Source organism: Sparus aurata, chromosome 5, assembly GCF_900880675.1.
Source record: "Sparus aurata chromosome 5, fSpaAur1.1, whole genome shotgun sequence".
Classification (NCBI taxonomy): domain Eukaryota; kingdom Metazoa; phylum Chordata; class Actinopteri; order Spariformes; family Sparidae; genus Sparus; species Sparus aurata.
The window spans coordinates 26,632,515-26,653,019 of NC_044191.1; the positions used below are offsets into that span (position 1 = coordinate 26,632,515).

General features: G+C 42.5%; 1 protein-coding gene across 1 annotated transcript; it reads right to left on the reverse strand.

Annotated features, from left to right (window-relative positions):
* Positions 1–354: 354 nt before the first annotated feature.
* On the reverse strand, positions 355–13,260 carry loxhd1b (lipoxygenase homology PLAT domains 1b). Its single transcript, XM_030417239.1, has 22 exons — positions 13,151–13,260; positions 10,254–10,387; positions 9,942–10,087; positions 9,652–9,756; positions 9,441–9,569; positions 9,191–9,355; positions 7,556–7,737; positions 7,362–7,478; positions 6,995–7,157; positions 6,154–6,308; positions 5,855–6,064; positions 5,626–5,752; positions 4,622–4,830; positions 4,198–4,383; positions 3,979–4,106; positions 3,142–3,259; positions 2,700–2,877; positions 2,421–2,606; positions 1,931–2,101; positions 1,671–1,803; positions 1,237–1,392; positions 355–1,157 (listed from the first exon to the last, which is right to left on the reverse strand). Exons 1-22 carry the CDS (start codon positions 13,166–13,168, stop codon positions 677–679), a joined length of 3,597 nt encoding a protein of 1,198 aa, XP_030273099.1. The 5' UTR covers positions 13,169–13,260; the 3' UTR covers positions 355–676.
* Positions 13,261–20,505: the final 7,245 nt, after the last annotated feature.

Sequence of the window (20,505 nt, forward strand, 5' to 3'; positions counted from 1 at the left end):
AGTTAAAAGTCGTTCAAAACAGCTGTAAGTGGCCTTTTCGATTTCCCTCCTCCATCGACATCCCACTCTAAAATACTTTGTAGCACGAATTCTGAATGGTTTGAGTGTGGGTAATTTATCACTTTTCAAGTATGAACACACTGAGTTCTCAAACCCCTCTTAAATGAATATGGATTTGTTTCTAAAATCCAGACTACTAACTAATCTAAATGAGGCAACACACCTATGTTGGACCGTTCTCCTGTGGCTTTATTTTCCACCTCTAAGTGTAAAGTGATTGAAATCAAGCAGAGTGTAACATGATGTGTGAACCGGTGCGAACACATCTAGATTCATTAAAAAAAAAAGAACAAGTTAAAGCTGAATGTTTATTGTGTGGGATTATTTGCTTTGGGCAACACTCCGGTCTGTTTGAGTTCATATTTCTAATTGTACAAGACAAGAAAGGTAGAAATGGCTTTTTTATCTAAAGCTAGAAGAAGGGCAACCTCAGCAGTTGGCACAAACTTACAAAAGGTCAACGTGACATTAAGTTACATTCAGGTCTGTTAATTTTATATGTTTTTCCTTACAAAGCTCATCTAACACGCAGTAAAAAAAAAAAGAAAAAAAAAACGACCAAAAAGTCTCTGATGAAATGCTCACCCACTCTTTGTTTCATGCATCCTCCTCCTCCTCAGTATCTCGGGTAGAGCACTCGCTGAATCTGCCCGTCGGCCTTACGAGTGTCCAGCCACTTCCCGCACTGAAAGATGGTCGTCACTGAGTTGGCTGTGTTGGTCACCTCGACGCACTCTAAGTACCACCCACAGTTGGAGCCGCTGTTGTCGTGCTCCACTTTGACCCTCAGCAGCTCCCCGAGGTCCAGCATCTCCAGAACAAAGCGGTCCGTTCGCCCTCGCTCGAACAGGTTGCGGAACTTCTGCCGCAGATGACGCTGGCCCGAGTCGCCGTTGACGCCGTAGATGGTGATGAAGACGTTGGCGTCCGTGCCGGCCCCTTTCACATCCCCGGTGATGATGATGATTTCATACTTGACGGGGACCAGGTTGCGGACCTTGCTGGCGAAGCTCTCGATGGACTTGAAGCACTCAAATGTCAGGAATTGGTCCTTTTTGGCTGCCAGTGGGATTCGTGCATCGCAGTGGAAGAAATACCTGAACGGGAGGGAAGAGTCGGAGTCACACCAGCACCATCAACGTGACATCTTATATAACAAAACGTAGGTTCACTCACTTGTTTCCCAGCTCCTTCTCTGTCACCACCACCTCCATGACGTGCCAGAAGGCTTCACTCTTCACCTTCTTTCCGTCTTTGGTTATGTGGCCGATGCAGATGCCGGCAATCTCCCCCACGTGCTTCGACGAGAACTCAAACGTGTCGGTGGCACCACTAAGAAAAAGGGAAAAAAAAGTTACGAACCGCTTGCAGAGTTCACACAGGGTTTCCCTCTGAACGGTGAACGGTTAAATTCACTGGTCTGCCAGAGAGTTTCTCTCTTGTGCATCTCATGGGATTAGCTCTCCTGAGAGCAGAGACTCTGAGAACGAAGCTACGAAGATAAAAGAGGGTAGAAAAAACAAAACATGTGAAAGAGAGGAGATTATGTAAGGCCACATAATAGGGTTTTACCGTGAGCCGAGCCACCTAGGCTCTCTTTGAAGACCCACCTTAAGAACTTCTTTTTCTTATTCTCCAGAACAAACTCCTTGGAACGGGCTTTCCTTCCTTCCAACACGATCCAGGCGTTTTCTGAGGTGGAGGCGTCGCCAGTGTCAGCGGTTGTTGTGGCAATTTCATATTCTGCAGACAGAGAGACACAGATTGCGGCGTTATAATCGTTTCACATATGGTAATTAGCTGCAAAACATTCTTCTCAGGACAATTAGAGAGCTTGTAATTATGCCCACAGACTTTTATTTTTACTAACTGGTTTTGTCACTGAGGTCTATAGAGTCGTTGTTGGCACAGGCCAGCTCCCTCATTATCTGCCCGTCCTCTTCGTTTTTAGCCAACCAGCGGTCACAGGGGAACCTAAAGGTCTCGTCCATGGCCTCATCTTTAACGTCGATGTACTCCAAGTGCCAACCAGGAGCAGGGCCTGTTTACAGTAAGAGCAACAAAGTCTATTATGGTTTTATCCTCTTTTGGTGCGGATCTGGACAAAGAGATGGATCAAACATTAACATTTACAAATGCACTGATTTTGGCACATAACTTTGGTCTCATACATGCAATTGCAATACTTTAAACTTGCTTAGATTGTGCACAAATAGGCCTTGAAAACAAAAAGTCAAATCATCCCCATCCCTGTGACAAAACATTATCATTTAAATCATGTTAATTCCACTATCTTAGAAAGATCAAACAACAAAGATCCCTCTGGTAGCTGTCTGTTAGGCTGTTTTTGTCCTCCTCACCTTTGTTGTCGTGCCACACTCGGACCTTGGACAGTTCGCCCAGACTGAGCATGTCAGGGAATCTGAACACGTCTTTAACTTTACGCTCAAACTTGTTCCTGTTGGTGCTCTCCTTCAGAGGCAGCGTCCCAGTGTCACCGTACTCCCCAAACAACATCGCAAACACATTGGCATCAGTGCCCGCACCTAAAGCACAAAGAAGCATTGACTAATGAGAATCTGCACGGACGCTGCGATGATACTGGATGAATGGATACCACTAAAACACGTGTGACCCACCTCCGACGTCACTTGTCTGCACTTGGATGATGTAGGTTGTTTTCTCCACCATCTCCTCGTCATCCACCACAGCTGCCAGCTCACACACTTTCGTTCTCTTCGGCCCTTTTGTCTTGGACAGCCAGTCCTCGTAGGTAAACAGATACACCTCCTCTGTGGTCAGGTTCCGCATCAGGATCTGAAAGCATTTGTTGGGACATTTTTTGACCACATGTCAGGCGTTGCAAAATGTCAAATGGATTGATTGGCTGATTATGGCTGTTTAGCTGCAGCCGCATTTATGACAGATAATATAAAGGCCTTTATACAAGTTGTTCACATATACAGCAGTACTTCCCAAGACCTATGGACAGACTTGAATGTGAAAAAAATACTGTAGTTTTATAGGTGACACCAAAAATGATGCTGCAACAGATAGAAGCCTGAGTAGTCTCTCAGTTACCCTGTCAAGAAACCAGTCAGGGCGACTCCCAGAGCCATCAATCCGAACTCTGATCTTCTTCAGAGGAGCGATGTCATCTATCTCCAGACTGAATGTGTCTTCTTGACCCCTTTCAAACCTAAATGATGGAAACAATACATGGATCATTTTGCATTTCAGTACATCTGGAAGTCAGAGTAAAAGAAATGTAAACAAACTAGCTTAGCTTAAGACTTAAGACTGTAACCAGCACCTCTAAAGCTCACTGATTAACAGGTTATGTCTTGTTAGTTTAAATGTATACAAAAATTACATATAAATTAACATTTTTAGTAGAAATTGTATTTATTTTAGTTTTATTTGAACCCATGATAACTGATTTATTTGTTATTATTCAGGTGCAGTTGAAAGAAGTTGTGACGAATTATAATGACCTTTTTTTAAAGTTGTTATGGTGATCAGGGAGTAACATTATGATCTAAGTATGAATTTCACTTTGCTTATGCATGTTTCCGGTTGTTACCAACTTTTGTGGCAAAATATTTAGCTATTTAGCTGCCAAACACTCCACTATGTTCCCAAGCTAGATCCTAAAGGTGTTTGTCTGCCGAGAAGATAGTGTACAGGGAATTTTTAGATCCTTTTTTTTAGCTGCCTGCTGTGACCGAAAAGGACACGATGAGAGTGTTAAAAGTGAACTGAAGCAGTAAAGTTGTTGCCTGTTTGCTACAAAATTATCTAAAACTCACTATAACGCTCCACAATGAGGAGCCGAGGGAAGCTGATTCGCTGTTATTCACAAAAATATGCCTTTAGTGAAAAGTGACCAGTACAATCCGGGGTTGTTGAAGAACTGACCTGTCCTCATTTTTGGGCAGCAGCATCTCCTCTGTGCTCCCATTGGCTCCGTACACCGTCAGGAAAATGTTGGTATCAGTCCCTGCAGACTGAGTGTCACCTGTGACAACTGTGGCCGAATATATAACCTACAATACATGGCAGATAACACACATTAAATTGTGTTTTTATGCATCTGAATGTTTTCCACGGTTTCATATTTTAGGCTCTGTGACTCACTTTGCGGATAATGTTGATCGTGCTTGAGTCCAGCACGTTGAACAGTCTGGCAGTCAGACCATCTCCCCTGTCTTTAGCCAGCCAGCACTTACATGGAAAGATGTACTTGATACCTTTGGTTGGCACGGCAACCGACAGCTCATCCACCAACCAGCAGCTCTCTGGTGTGACACCATTATGGCCGAGCTGAGGAGAAAGAGAGAGAAAGGGAGAGAGAGGGAGAGAGAGGGAGTGGGAAGGCAGAAGTGGGAATTGATATATTACTTGATTTTGTTTGATCTAGGTACCAGAAGGCACAGCTAGAATTAATTATTGCTGAGCTAGAATGGTTTTATTTGAATCATTGAAATCAGTGCATCTGAGGAGGCAGCAGAGAGGAGACAGTTTCACAGATTTAGCAACAGAGACAGTCCCAGATTCTCACTTCCACCCTCTTGATCTCTCCTACGTCAGTTCCATAACACACAAAGTGCTCCATGGTGCCGGCTGTGAGGGATTTCTTTCCCTCGGGCAGGTCCAGCCACAGTCGTTCTGTCTCCACCTCGCTGGGGCCCATGATGATGACATAGACTCTGGCTGTAGTGCTGGCGTCTCGGTCTTTCCCCGTGGACAAGGTGAAGTGATAGGGGATGACTGGGTGGAAGAGAGGGAGGTTTTAAAATGTCATTTATGATAAAGGGCTTGTTAGACATTTCAGGGAAATACATGTATGTGCTTATTGCCGAGAAGTGGGTGAGAGGATCCACACCACTCTGTGCCGTAAGTAAAAATTAATAGACAGCCGCCGGTTAGCTTAGCTTAGCATTAAGGATGAAAACAAGGGGATACAGGTTGCCTTGCTCTGTCTGAGGATAATAGAATCCACCCACGTGCACCTCTTAAACTCAGTAATTAACACGTTATGTCTCACTTGTTTAATCCGTCCAAACACAGAAGTCACGTTATCGCTGTGAATACTTGCGGCCAAGAAATACGCCTATATACAGAATGTATAATAGACATTATCCCCTGCAAGAGCATATATTTGTTGTTTCTACACTTAATTATAATGTGTAAATTACAGAGTGTTTACCGTGTCTGTAGGCGGATTTGTTAATCTGAGCGAGGTTGGCTGTTTTTCTTTTGTTTCCAGTCTTTTAGCTACGCTAAATACCCGACTGCTGGTTATAGCTTTATATTTAATGCACAGACGTGAGAATGGATCAGTGTTCTCATATAATTCTTCGCAAGTAAACACATTTCCCGCAATATTTAACTATAAACTTATTTAGACCAGTGGTTTCTGTGAGAGAGATTGGAGTTTCTGTTGGTGGGGACTTTGACTTTTGACATTTTACATTCACAAGGACCCATAAAACACTGAAGGAAAGGGGATAAAGGAAAAGACACAAGAGGTTTTGTTCATGCAGAATAGTTTTGTGGCCGTACTTGGACCCTCTTCCACCACTGCCGCCTTTTTCTTCTTTTTCTTCTTGTTGGCATTTCTGTCCAGCCCCAGTTTGGCCTGAGCCATCTTCTTGGAATTTGGATCAGTGTGTCTTTCACCTTCATACCCCTAAAACCAGACGCATTACAGACAATTAACCTCCTCACTCCCTCTCATGACTGATCAAACACAAAAAAACAAAAACTCTGCCGAACTATAAGTTTACCAAACCTTGACGAAGAAGGTCCTCTCTATGCGTTTGTCCTCCTTCTTCTTTGACAGCCAGCGCTCACACAGGAACATGTACACCTCGTCTGTTACCTCATCCAGCACTTCCACCTGGTCCAGGTACCAATCGGCTCCGATCATAGAGTTGTCATGACGAATACTAATCTTAAACACTTGGCCCAAGTCCACAGCCTCGATAGTGAACTTGTCCACCTAAACCAGAGGAGAGGATGAAACACACGATGATACCTGTAGACACCAGCAGTCATCTGACCCAAAGCCTCACACCTGTCCTCACGTACCTCTCCTCTCTCGAACTTGTTCTTGTTGTTCTCAGATTTGGCAAGTTTACGTTCTCCTGTGTCTCCCAGGTCTCCGTAGATGGTGAGAAAAACGTTGGCGTCGGTTCCTGCTCCGTACATATCACCTGTCCGCACGGACACCTTGTACGTGTGAGCTGTGACAGAACGAAAACTTAATTATGCATCGAGAAGAAGTACACAGTGTTTACGCTCAACTGAACTAGAGAACTGAGACGATTCAGACTTTCTGAAGTATACTGATTTTACTTGATGTTTTAGGATACATGGATGGAGGTCACAGGGGGAGAAAGTGCCAGTAGAACCAGAACCAGATCAAAGAGTCTTCTCTACTTGGTCATTCTGATGTAACCGGTTTCCAGACTGTTTAAAAGTTAAGTCAACTTTTGAAATGTGTAGCATAACTGTGAATTAAGTTTAACCAATCTAGAGTTGGTGATTGTTGAAACAGTGTTACAACAAACCAATATGCTTTTGGTGAGTTTGAATGTGTGTTTTTTATTGGTTTCTGAGGTAAAATGATTGTTTTTGTCAATGGAGTCTGGCGGATGTAAGGAGAACAATATAATGATTGTTACTGTTAGGAGGGTTAGGAGCTGCTATACATGGGGCTAATTTTAATTAATTCATGTTATGTATTGTATGTAACGTAAAGTGCAGTGTCTTTCTCCAAATTGCCATAGAGTAATTGTATAAAGTGGCATGAAAAGGAAATACTTGTGTAAAGTATCCGTATTGTGTACCTACCTGAATTATAAGGTAGTATAACACGTGAGTAAATGTATTTAGTTACATTCCACCACTGAAATGAGGGTAAACCTACTCTCCAAAGCATCCTCCACCTCCGTTTCAGTCGTTTTCAGCTTCCCATCCCTGAGCAGCTTCTCTGTGATGATGTCCGAGGGGACCAGCTCCCTCACCGTCTCCCCATCGTCTTCAGACTTGGCTAACCAGCACTCACATGGGAAAATAGTCGTCTCCGAACCCTGCCGTTAAAAAAAACACAAACACGTCTCCAAACTGGGCCGGGCTGTCTGTAACTGAAGGAAAGTATATCTGACTCTGAAAGATGCGAGAGCCAAACGGTGTTACATTATTAATCTGTTAATAATTTAATGAGGGCACAGACACGGAAACTCTTAACGATGCACTTATCCACGCAGGTGTAAGCTTGAGTGGATTTCTACTACCTTTCCTTTCCTGAGCTGTCGCCTGATCTCCACTCTGTCGAGGTGCCATCCAGGGTTGGTGCCCTTGTTGTCGTGTCCTATCCTGATTTTCTCTATGACGTCACCGATATCTTCCAGCTGGGAAAAAAAGACAGCACAGTGTTTACAGAGCTGCAGCCACTGCCTTAGAGGATGTACAGTCCAAATCCACTCACCTCCACAATAAACATGTCCTCAGCTCCCCTCTCGAAGTACAGACGCCTCTCTCTCTTGTTGACACACAGGTATTTGTGCTGAGTGCACACTCCCTTTTGGCCGTACAAGACTATGAACACGTCAGCGTCCGTCCCCGCTCCGAACACATCGCTGGTGAATATCTTTATCTCATACGGCACAACTGAGTGATTGAAGGAGAAGATGAACCAGCTTTGTTTGTTTGACAAAAGATGGCAGATGCGAAAAGACGGTTCGACACTGGAGAGGTGAAGAATCACAAACTGGAGTAATCAAAGCGCCTAAGTGGAGTTTTGGCACCTAACAGTCTCTGAATGTTTTTTTCTTTAAATAAATCTTGTGTGCACAAAATAATGTCTTGTGTGAGCAAGATAACAAATATGTATCCATATTTTTGGTACTTTAGGAACTCTTTAACACTTTGGAGGACTTCAGCATTTTATTGGTATTTTCTCTTGGAGCATTTACACTTTAGAAATATTTTCTGTACTGTAAGCATACTTTTTGATTTTGATTTAGCTGCTAGCAGTTGCTTTAGTAAGGTTGCATATGCGAAATACATTATGATCTAAATGATAATTAGTAGCTGCTATATAATAACGAATTTGATCCGAGAGTTAGAGGCCTCTTTTTGTTGCAAATTCAGTCAACATCTATATTTCTCAAGATGCCATTGTACTGAATAATAAAGCTTTTTCTTTATACATGCTGCATTAATTTGTGATTTTTGATTTATTACAGTCACTAAATGATGATACTCCCATTACCTGTTGTGCACGTCATGGTTTTGGGTTTTGGTTGGATATTTCCTGTTTTGTTTTGTAGTTACATGCTCTTGTGTCTTGTTGTCACTTTCCACTTCCTGCCCACCTGTGTTCCCGGTGTTCTGTTTCCCCCCTGTGCTCCTCCTCAGTCCGATTCCCCTCCACACCTGTCTCACATCAGCCTGATTAACACTGCCCTGCTCCCAGTGTCTCTCAATCTGCACCTCAGCTTGTCTTTAAGCTTGTGTTATCCCCTCATTGTTTGTTGGTTTGTCTGTTTTTGTCCTCGCGTCAGTCCTGTCTGCTTTTCTGGTTTGTCCTCAGTTGTTGTATTACTTCTGTATTTTCCTTTACCTTCCTTTTTTTGCCAGTTTTTGTTGTGTAATATTTCATCATTTGCACTTCTTGATTTCTGCCTCAGTGCGTCTTGCCTTTTGGTCACTTTTGTGTTAACTGTGACGGTAAAAAGAAGGGGAGGAGTATGATTTTACTGCAATGTTGTTACTTTTTGATTATTAAAAGTGAAAATCTAACTAGTTGACATGGCTGCGACGGTATCTGTGACTGCAGCATGGCGATTTGGACTGTTTTATGTGTAAGTCAAGAAGTGGGGTCCTGTTGCAGCGGGGAAATTTAGAAGGCAGTGTCACGGCAGCATCAAAGAGTCAGCGCTCTAACAAGCACCCTTCTACAGATAGAGTGCTTTAAATACATGCCACCGCCGCAGCTTCCACACTTTTATCTGAGTAAAAATTTAGCATAAAACACTTTTAACAGGAAGATTTCTCAATCAGCGCATTTGCTCATTTCAATAATGGGATTGGAGCACTTCTTCCCCGGCTCTTCACTCACATGGCATGTAGAGTTCAGTCTGCAAATCAGCGGGATAGAGATCCCTCACAGTCGCCCCATCATCCTCTCCTTTATCCAGCCAGCGGCCACATGGGAAGCGCAGTCTCTGACCCTGTGAGGGGGCGTCGACCTCGACCCAGTCCAAGAACCAACCCGATGAACCCCCTGATGGTGGAGAAGAATCGCCGGTTATTCAGTTTGCTGCTTATATCAGCTGAATTTCAGTCTGCAGAGCCTTTCCTTTCCCCACCTGAGTTGTCGTGCCCAATTCGAATCTTTTCCAGGTCGCCCAAGTCCACCGCCTCCACAGTGAACTCATTGATCATCCCCTGTTCGAACTTATTCTTATAGTTCTTGCAAGCCTTCAGGTTGACGATCCCTGCGAGAGATATATTTTAATTCAAATTCGGTATTATTTACCCATCAGCATGCTGCACAAGGATTCTTGCGAGTTATCATACCTGTGTCGTCGTTTTCTCCAAACAGGATGGCAAAGACATTGGCATCAGTCCCAGCGTACTTCTTTTCTCCGGTTTTTATTTTCAGAGTATACGTGGTCGACATGGCTGTGAGATAAATTGAAGAAGTCAGTGCTTTTATTCTTTTTGTCCTCACACTGAATTACACGAGTCCCCCCTTTGCTCTTGTCTACACCCGCATGTTTCACCAGCACTTAGATAGATACTTGAACAGGGCGCCCTTTCATCTGGTCCCTGTACTAAAACATGAGCCAGCTTTGAAATTGTGTTACATTTCTGCTCAAGCCCCAGCGTGGCACCGGTCCCCTCCTCATCCTCATCCTTCCTCATGAAGGCCTCGTCCACAGGAACCAGCTCTCTCGCTACCTGTCCATCGTCCTCGTCCACAGCCAGCCAGCGATTGCAAGGGAAATAGTACCTATAGACATATATAGGGAAATACCTCTAATCAGCTCTCTAACTCAAAGAGGACTTGTTATTACATCAGTGTCCGTTTTTTAATTTGATATAAGATCAAACTCTTTCAAGTGCACGGTATCAATACCTGAACAAAAAGAACAAAACTTTCTGTTGGTTTCACCTACGTTGTATCATCCTTGGTGTCGACTATCTCAACACGATCCAGGTACCAAGATGAATAAGAGTGAGTGTTGTCATGGCGGATTCGTAGCTTCTTCAGAGTACCCAGATCGACAGCTGCCACCGTGAAAACATCCTCCTGCAAAACACAGCAGCCGGAGATACCGCTCAGACAACACTTGAGAGAAAAGTTCAAAGTGTAGTACAGAAAATGTAGACATAAAAGATGGGATTCATTTCTTGCATTTTTGGATTCAAGAGCTGATTATCTAACTTTTTTCAATTTGATTTTTCTTTTGTTTTTTGTTTGTTTTGTCTTTATTTTCTCCTTGTGTGTGGGAATGTATATATGGTGCTTTGTCTTTATTGATAATATTATAATTTTGGAAACTTTCATTATTGATTTCTACGCTACATTGATGACTCAGAGTGTATTGATGGGTGGGAGTGGGAGGGAGGGAACAAATTCCAAAGAAGACCTAAATGTTGTAACAAACTCATCGTGGAAACATTGATGTTAACTGTTCAAAAAGCAATAAAAATGGGATAAAAACTGTCACGGGCACTATTTTGTCATTGAAGGCATACAACTAAATAATACAAAAGAAAACAAAACAAGAGAAAACGAGATAAATGGTATTATACTATCGAAAGCTCCAGCACAACTCTCAAAGTGTCTAAATACATCTTTAAGCACTGTCATAACAGTATTATTCATTCAGTGAGTTGTCTGTTTAAACTGGCTCCTCTGTGGATGAGCAAACATCGCTGTCACTCAGTGACAAAAGGCTATTGTTGCTTTTGATCTGCAGGAAGAAATAAACCCTAATTGTCTGCGGACACGACTTTTGTGCTCCTACAGAAGCCCCGTGTAATGTAGAGATGAATAATTCACAGGTCTGGATTAAGTAATGAGTAAAAGTAGGACAGGTTCAATGACACAAAGGACTCCTCACAGCTGCTCTCAGTCACAGCTGGCTCGCCTGCAGGAGAGCTTGTAATCCAACCAGAACACACTCCCACCCACACCTCGGTGCTCGGCTCACGTTGCGTGGAAGTGCTTGAGTCTTTGAATAACTGCTTGTTAATTTTCAGCAGGATACCCTCCCAAGAAAAAAACAATTGCGCAGCCCTAATGAAAGTTTTGTTTTGTGTCTGAGATCCAGGCTCAGACAAACATTCCTACCACCTTCAGCTGAAGTCTGTGTCTGGCTGTTTGTCATGTTCTTGGTTTATGTATCTAAGTTTAGTTAATGAAAGAATAATTGTAAAAATGTGAGTCATTCTAATATGAATAATTTCTCAGTATTTTTCCATTTCACTGGTTACAATTATACATTTTTAAAAAATCGAATGAATCAGATTCCGTATTTTTTTTTAATCTTTGGCTGAATATAAATGCGGTTGTCATCTCTTTGTTTAAGCCATCATACCTGCCCCCGCTCAAATTTGTTGAGGTTGTCAGAGTTCTTCAGATAGCGCTCTCCGGTGTCTCCGTTTTCTCCATAAATATTAATGAAGACGTTGGCGTCGGTCCCGGCACCCAGCATGTCACCAGTGAAGACGCACACTTCATAGGTGTTGACTGTCAGACAATGCAAGGGGATGAATTACTAACACCTCTTTAACCTGTCAGCCAAGAAACTGTGTCAAATCAAACCACGCATGTCCGCAACATCAACACTGAGCACAAGATATAAAGACATGCGCCAAAAAATGTTGGAAATAACACAAAAAGAGGATATTGAAAAACTGTTGCGCAAACTTGAGTTAATTCACTGTATGTATGCACAATGCTGCCATAGGTCATGACGATGAAGGCACGTAAAGGTCCTATATACGACATTCGCTGCCACTAGATATCACACTAGAGCACCAGCATCTTAGAACAAAACAATCAATCATAAAGTTGTAAATCATTTGGAAAACACACTGAAAGTCAGATCAAACTGTCAAACCAGACAGTGTTGATCAAATATGAATCAATTCTGTACTGCAAAGACGATCTCTTGTCTCAGATGTTTTCAGTGACATATTTTAGCGTACTGTTTTGTAGGGGTGTAACAATCTGGATTGATTTAATGATTAATGATCTAATGCCATGGATGCAAAGTGGAAACGACCATCCATACCATCATCCTTAGGTCACGCTTTCATTTTGTAATTCCCCTGGCATACGATGAAGAAGACGAAAGAAGAATGTTGGAGCCACTTTTGTGCTGATTGTAAATTATATTGCCACTATGTTCTCAGTTGATATAGATCTTTTCATTTGACCTGTGAACTGAGGTCAAATGAATGTGATCGGTCAGATGACGATCAGCTGTGATGGAGGGAAGCGATGGGACTGAGCCTTCGGCCAACGTGTAGGACAGAGGTCAGTAGCCTTCGATCTCATGTTGGATTCAGAGCGGTTATGACATTTTGTTTGAAGTGAGAATAAATCAGATAAAAAGAACCAGAATCAGCGACTGCAGTGTTTTGATTTGGACTGTTTAAAGTGAGTGGAGCCCTGTTGAAAAGGCAAAGAACAAGCCACGACGAATACAGTCAACAATATGAGAGGTGTAACCAGCTTTTTATACATAATTGATGTTGTCGTGCTTTTTCAGTATAATTTAAGGAGAGTCAACATGAGTTATTCATCTCTCCTGAATTTGTACATGCATAAACTCCAGCTCCACTGAGCTGTGGGCAGTGTCTCATCCGTTTTTGGGTCAGCAGTTACCTTGTTATTACTGTATGTTTCAAATATCAGAAAAGACCTAAGTGGTTTTCGGTGCATATTCCAGGGACGTTAATTTACCTAGCATGAATTGATATGTTTGAAGCCCTGCGCTTGGCACTCGGTTGTTCAACACTTCTCTTTACAACATTACACTTAGTTGTATTTTTTTCGTACTTTCCAGATCCTCTGCATCCTCAGGCAGCAGCTCCACCACCAGCTCGCCGTCCTCCTCTCCCCCGGCCAGCCAGCGCGAGCAGGGGAAATGGTAAGTCAGCACCACCTCCTGCATCTCCTCTCCTCCCTCCTCGTCATCGTCATCATCGTCTTTTTTCTTTTTCTTCTTCTTTTTCTTGTCCTCCTTCTTCTTCTCCTTGGGCACCAGGGCCATGATCAGATGTTTGACGTCCACTGTCTCCAGGAACCAGCCAGAACCTATTCCGGAGCCATCGTGACCAATGCGGATCTTGAAGATCTTCCCCACGTCTTTGGCCTCTATCTGAAGAACGAATGTTTTAACTCAAACTTTATCATCTAGACATCTACCTTTTTCTTTTCCTTTTCCGATTGAACCACGGAGAGGCATTTTGGCTCCACTGAAACCAATCCAAGCTTTGATACCTTGAATATTTCTGTGGTGTTCCGCTCATAGTTGTTGGATCTGCTTTCGAGTGTGATAATCTCCGTCTTCCCCTTCTCTCCGTAGATCTGGATGAACACTCTTGCATTGGTGCCAGCAAACGTGACGTTGCCGGTCAATACTGTTAACTCATAGTTAATCACTGAAAAATACAGATTGAGGCCACACATAAGAGATTATTAGTCAGTGGTATTGTGAAACACATTCAACCCATGAGTTCTTCCAGTATGGATAAATATATGTATTACATGCACATACATAAGAATGAAGACTTCTCACGACCTATACAAACAGTAGAAGGTGCTCTGCAGTCTATAAATGGAAGTCATACTGAGATTCAATTAGCAAACCAATATAAAACTGAGTCAGAGAGAAGTTTTTAAGCAATGTTCACGTTCTATATTTGGATTAAAATGACACCCAGATCTTTAAATCAGTCTCTTGATGGCACCAGTAATCCACAGGATTAGTTTTAAGATACAGGACAAAATTAAAAAAGTCTCCACGCCAGCAAGAATCTAGGTGTGTGTGTGTGTGTGTGTCGCTTCCTCTAGTTGTGTGAGAGAGTGAGAACAATTCCTACGTTGTTCCATGTCCAGGATCTCGCTTGGGTAAATCTCCACCTCTGTCTTGCCGTCAGCCTCGTCCTCATCCAGCCAGCGGTGACTGGGGAACATGTAATGCTTTCCATGGACTGGAACCATAATCTGAACACTGTCCAAGAACCAGCCGGCACGCATGCCCTCGTTGGTGTGGCCAATCATCAGACGATTGATCTGGAATAAGAGTCGAGATGAAGACTTGTTTATAGAATGGGACATCATTCATACATTGTTCCACAGTTTTAAATCTCAAATTTTCTGCTTGGATTCAGTCTAATGACCATTATTGTTATTAGTCACAGTGGAAACCATATCTAAGCAAAGAGGTAACAAATTCAGGATAGCCTCGTACAAAGTTATGATCATCTCTCGACCCCTTCTGAAATATAAATGATTGAACTAATCATGTCATATCGTCAGTATGGATGAACCTAGAATGAACTCTGAAATCTTTAAAGAAATGATTTCCGAGCTTGTCATCAAGGCACTTTCAACATCGAAAGGAAGACATCAACACATGTTGTTGCCTCCGCTGTGTCACCTGTCCAATATCAAAGGTTTCCACCGTGAAGATGTCAACGCGGCCCGTCTCAAAGTAGTTCCCCAGGTTGTTGGCAGAGACCACCAGCAACATCTTACTGGTGTCGCCTTTCTCTCCGTAGAGCTTGACAAACACGTTGGAGTCTGAGCTGCCCCCGGGGATGTCACCTGTCTTCACCGCGACGTGATAGGCAACATCTGACACCGACACAAACATAAGCTTCAGGGGGCAGTTCACATTTAAATGGTAGAATGAAATCCCACATTCCTCTTACTTACTGTAAAGACGCTGTCCATCCGAGAATGGCACCAGCTCTCTCACAATCTGTCCGTCATCCTCGTTGCGATCCAGCCACCTGCACGGCACATTCACAGAGCAAAAGTCTCATCTCACCTGTAACATCTCATAACTTGTACCGTTTATTTTTCTGTATTCACACTGAGATTAATGCACCTGTTGCAGGGGAACTCTACGGCGTTGGCCTCGGCCTGACCCTCCTCTCTTATAATCACTTTATCCAGGAACCAGCCGCAGCCTCCACCTTTGCCATCGTGTCCGATCCTCACCCTGCGCACTTGCCCGATGGCCACTGCCTCGATTATAAACTCATCCAACTACAAAGACACACAGTCAGCAACATCACATCTTCTTTTATGTCATAGAGACGAATATGTGACCAATATCGTGACATGTTTCTTGAGTGTTGAGTTGTTGTATTTGTGCTGCAGATAGAGTATGACAAATATATATCAGTGTCATCGTCAGGAGAATCTAGTTCATGCATATAAAACATGTTTAATTAGAGATAAGACGGACTCCAACAGGGGCTGATGCCTGATCACTGGGGTGAAAAACCGTGATCTGTCCCGAATATATTCACTTCCAAATTTGTCATCATGGGCATCAGTACCAGAAACAGTAAGCAGCATGCTACAGCTACGGCTAATTAGGTCAATTAAAGGCATACTGATTAGAGATTGGCTCCAGTGTGGGAAAGAGGAAAGTGAAAAATCCTCTCACATGAAAATCCTATATTATGTGTCTGACATAAACAATGAATATGCAAAGCTTTCTCATTTCACAAGTTCAAATGCTGGACACAAGATGTCTCCTAAACTCCATCACTGTCCATTCTTAGTGTATGTGCACTGGAGGCTTCAAAGTTTCCACATCACACTTGTGTATACTGGATATTGGACTCCGATTGGCTTCTAAACTAGTTGTGATGTCACAAGTCATGCTTGTAGCCCCGCCTCTTAATATCAGATTTTCATTGAGTACTGGGAAAATTTACAATTCTCAGCAATGAATGTTAATACAGCCTTCTAATGTCAAACTCTGCATATACACCATTGTATGAAGTAAAGCTCTAATATTTCACTGTAGAAACAAGTAGAAATTGGATTGGAAAAGGATATGGGGAAGCAAAGGACAAATAATGAGGTTGTTAGGTTTTAATAAGGACCAAAAAGCAAGAAATCTAGGCAGGCATGTAAGAAAAATCAAAAGGATAGTTTTTATTAATTAAGATAAAATCCAAAAATCTTTATGCAGGCGATAAAAAGGCAGGCGAGAGAAAGGCTGGCAGCAAAACCAGGTTAAATGGAGTCCAAGAAAAGACTATGAATGCAAAACTAAGAATAAACCAGAAGAGCTGGAACACACAGGCTTAATACACAGGGACTTATTAACAAATCAATCACAGGTAAACAGGAAGAAAGGCAGGAAAAGAAGCCTAAGCAGGAAGTGTAAATCAAAACATGACACAACCAACAAAATCCAACAGGAAATGACCAAACTAAAAAACCATGACAGAAGTTCTGATCCTGGAGATTCACTATGCTCTAGTCTAACGGTGGTGTACTGGATGTACTCACGCTTCCTTTCTCAAACTTGTTAACGTTGTTTTTGCAGTTGACCAGCCACCGATCTCCGGTGTCCCCCTGGTCTCCAATCAGATTTAGAAAAACGGATGCATCCGTGCCGCTGCCGCCGATAGTCCCTGTGCAAACTGTCACTCTGTATTTGATCACTGCAGAACAGAATAACATCAGTCCATCTGGTTTCTATACTTCACTGTATTTGGCAGTGCAGATTTAGGTTGCTTGAGGGGAATACAGATGCATGTACATACAGGGTAGTGGCTCGGGGATTAGTTCTCCAGTGGCAGGGAGCTCCCTCACAACTTCGTTATCGTCCTCATTTGTGTCCAGCCAGCGCTCACAAGGAAACGTATACTTCTCCTTCGTCAACGTCTTCATCAGAGTTGACTGGGTAGAAAAGCATAAAGCAGGACTGTTTGGATAATCGCTTCATTCAAGTGTTTAAAGGCTGAACAATCAAAGCTGTACAATCCTCTGAACGTTCTTCATTTCCAAAGTACGTTAAAAATAAACTTACTCTTAATCCATCTTTTGGATCATGTTAATTACCAGTGCAACAACACTGGCAGAGTGCATTGAGTGAATTGCAAACTGAGCATATTTAAGTTTAACCAAGATTGCATTATCATTAGAAATTAAATTCCCTCACCTTACTGAGATGCCATCCCGCAAAAGGATTTCTCTTCTCATGCCAGATACGGAATTTGGTCAATTTTCCCAAGTCAGGCAGCTCAACCTGTAAGATCACAGTGAGATAAAAATTACTTCCGAAGCCTCATCATCTGATTGTTGATATAAAGTGTACATGGTCTTGAAACATGGGATACTAACCATAAACCTGTCCACCTGTCCCTGTTCAAAATTGTCTGTTTTGTTGTCCAGTCTGATCTCATCACTCTTGCCCTTCAATCCGTAAACCTGGAAGGCGATATCTGCATCTGTTCCTGCACCGGACAGGTCTGACGTCCAGATCCACAAGGACCAGGGGTGTTCTGACAAGGAAGGAATTAAGCAATTACCTCCGATTCAGGGGCACGGTCATGTCTTATGATACCTAAAGTTAGATTACTGATGTCCCATTATCTTCATTAAATGTTTCTCACTGCGACTGAGAGGTACTGGGACTGTAGGTCCTCCCTTCTGCTGTGCTAGAGAGAGTTCAGTAAGTGTGAAGTAGCCGTTTGTGACAAGAGGGCTGCCATATTTCTACTCAGTGGAGCTACTGAAATGAAATTTTTGCTTGTGAAATTATACTTTTAGGGCAGAAACTACCAGTGATTGCAGCGGACAGCTCCCAACTGTGACTCTAATGCACACAATCTGCTGTGGACATAAAAGCCCTCACCATTAACTTTTCTTTAAAAGGCGATATTGGACTTCACTTCACAAGCAACAGGCAAACCAACACACTAAAAGTAGAACAAATTCAGGCCCACTGCTGTGTCATTATGCAAATATAGAGATAAATATTATGGAGTTTTGAGTGTTTTTTGCTCTGCCTTTCAGGACATAATGTGTGGAAATGACAGCATTTACTGCCGCTGACGAGGCATAATTATTGGCATTCAACTTACTCTTCTGCCTCTTCTGCCTGAGTGACACCATCTCGTAGAGCTCTCTCTCTATCAGCCCGTCTCCCTCCTTCTCATCCAGCCATTTGCTACACGGGAAGGTCTGCTCTATCCCTGTGAACGGACAGTACACCACCACCTGGGAACAACAGTGACTCAGCTGAATGAACTCCCCGCGAATTACCAGATTGGAGCGTGTGCATACGTGTGCGTGTTTGTACCTTCTCGCAGTACCACCCGGCGCTGACTCCATCGTTGTCGTGTCCAATGGTGACTCTGCTGATGGGACTGAGGAGCGCAGAAATCTCAACATTAAAGATGTCTGTCAGGCCTCGCTCAAACTTTCCTCCCTCTAGAAACACCTGGATTAAACACGTCAAAGAGCAGATACACCCAGAAGAGGTGTGATCACATTCATACTCAGACGTCTAAATTCATGAATTCATAGAGGCACCAAACTTCCCACACTGTTTACTTGATGAGTTAATTTTGGGTAGCGCAGTGCCAAAACATCAAAACTGTCTGAAAAGCAAAGTTAAAACTATTTGGATTAAAACCAGTACAAACATTATTGCTGCCAGTCATTCCTTTTCCAAATCAAGTACATGGTCTTTATCTACTCTGTTTCATACAAATTGAAACTAAACTATCCATTGACTTTAATCAACCTAACTGCAGAGAGTACCAGGCCTGTATAAGAAGCAGACTTATGTTATAGACAAGACTTTATTTATAATTCCTTCTGTTGGCTAAGTAAACTTGTTAATGTTTTAGTACAAACCCTCCCTGTTTTGTGATCTGCCTCCATTTGTCCTGTTCTGTGAGTTCATTTGAGTGTCTTTTATTTTGAAATATAAGTGCCATGACTCAGTGTTGTGCACAGTTCCTTTACAGTCTTTCAGATGTGCCATCTTGTGGAACCTGTACATTACTACAAAACACAATTTGGCTGAGACATTAACATACGTACATCCACAGTGATTATTATCATTCTATGTCGGGACAATAATACTGATGAGTAATCTAGAACAACAAAGTGTTGATAATAGCACGATTATATTGTAGCATCTATAGAACTGAAGCAAATGAAATGTCTGCCCAGTCCCAAGAACAAAATGTTTTAAGTAAACATTTCTGCAAACCACATATACATTCATATTTGTTAGTATTACAGGCATAAAAACCACTGGACCGCTAGCCATTTTAAAGGGACACTTTGACAATTTGAAGATGTGTTTTTGGCCACAAAAAAGGAATATATGGACGAGAACTCAGGGCATCTTAACCCTAGTTTGTGGTGACAAAGTAGGTTGTTTTTGAAAAAACCTTTTCTGGACAGTTTTTAAGGCAAAACATCATCTCTCCCTAATCCTAACACAGTTTTTTTGTGCCTGTACCTCACCAGACCATGAGAACTATGGGATCACAACTTAAATCAAACAATGAACCTTCATAAATAAATGTTCAGATCTTAATTTGGTCCTGATAACAAGCCCCTGGTTGTTATTTGGGAACCTGCTTTTATTGGACTACCAGTTCTAGGAAAATACTGCAACCACAATCGCAGCAGCAATTGTTTTGTAAATGAAGTACAAGTCGTGAACTGTGTTTCCTGTGTACTGTATCGTCTCATTACCTTGCCACTGTTCTTCATGCCTTTCGAGCCATGCATCACAATGTGGATTTTGGAGTTGGTCCCGGCCCCTCTGATGTTTCCTGTCACAATCTGAACGTTGTACACGATACCTGGAGGGTACAGTTACATGTTGGGCTATCAGAGGCTCTGCCAGCAGGTCACTATGGTTCACAGCACCCATGCGCCCTGAGGAGCTGAGCTGGAACCAGATCAACCAGATCTAAACTGTGATAGTCTGACACAAGAATTATTAATCACACAGTGAAACCCTGGCGCGCTGGACATAAAAAACATTTCCTTTTTGGACCTAATAAGAAGGAATGATAATATTGTCCCTGGGTAATATAAATGTTAGTATATTAAAATCCTTCATGCAGTCTTTTTCAGACAAGGCAAGAAGATTATTCCACATTTATTTGGAGGAAACTGCCAAGTATTGTGTTAATTTTTCATTCTTGATATAGTTGTATTCACTGACATCAGTTTTCATTTGCAGACATTAAAAAGATCAAGTGTATGTAGGGCAGTTTTTCCAGATAAATAATCACATCTCATCCTCACCTGTAGGCTGGCTCCCACCCACCAGAACATCTCTCTGGATCTTCCCATCATCCTCATCGATGGCAAACCAACGACTGATTGGGAATTCATACACGATT

Bases quoted from the DNA above. Each gene is read 5' to 3' on its own strand.
- loxhd1b (XM_030417239.1), bottom strand. The intron at 9,570-9,651 runs GTATGATAACTC...TATCTCTCGCAG, and splicing joins TGGAGAAAACGACGACACAG to GGATCGTCAACCTGAAGGCT. The intron at 1,804-1,930 runs GTTAGTAAAAAT...CTCTGTCTGCAG, and splicing joins AGACCTCAGTGACAAAACCA to AATATGAAATTGCCACAACA.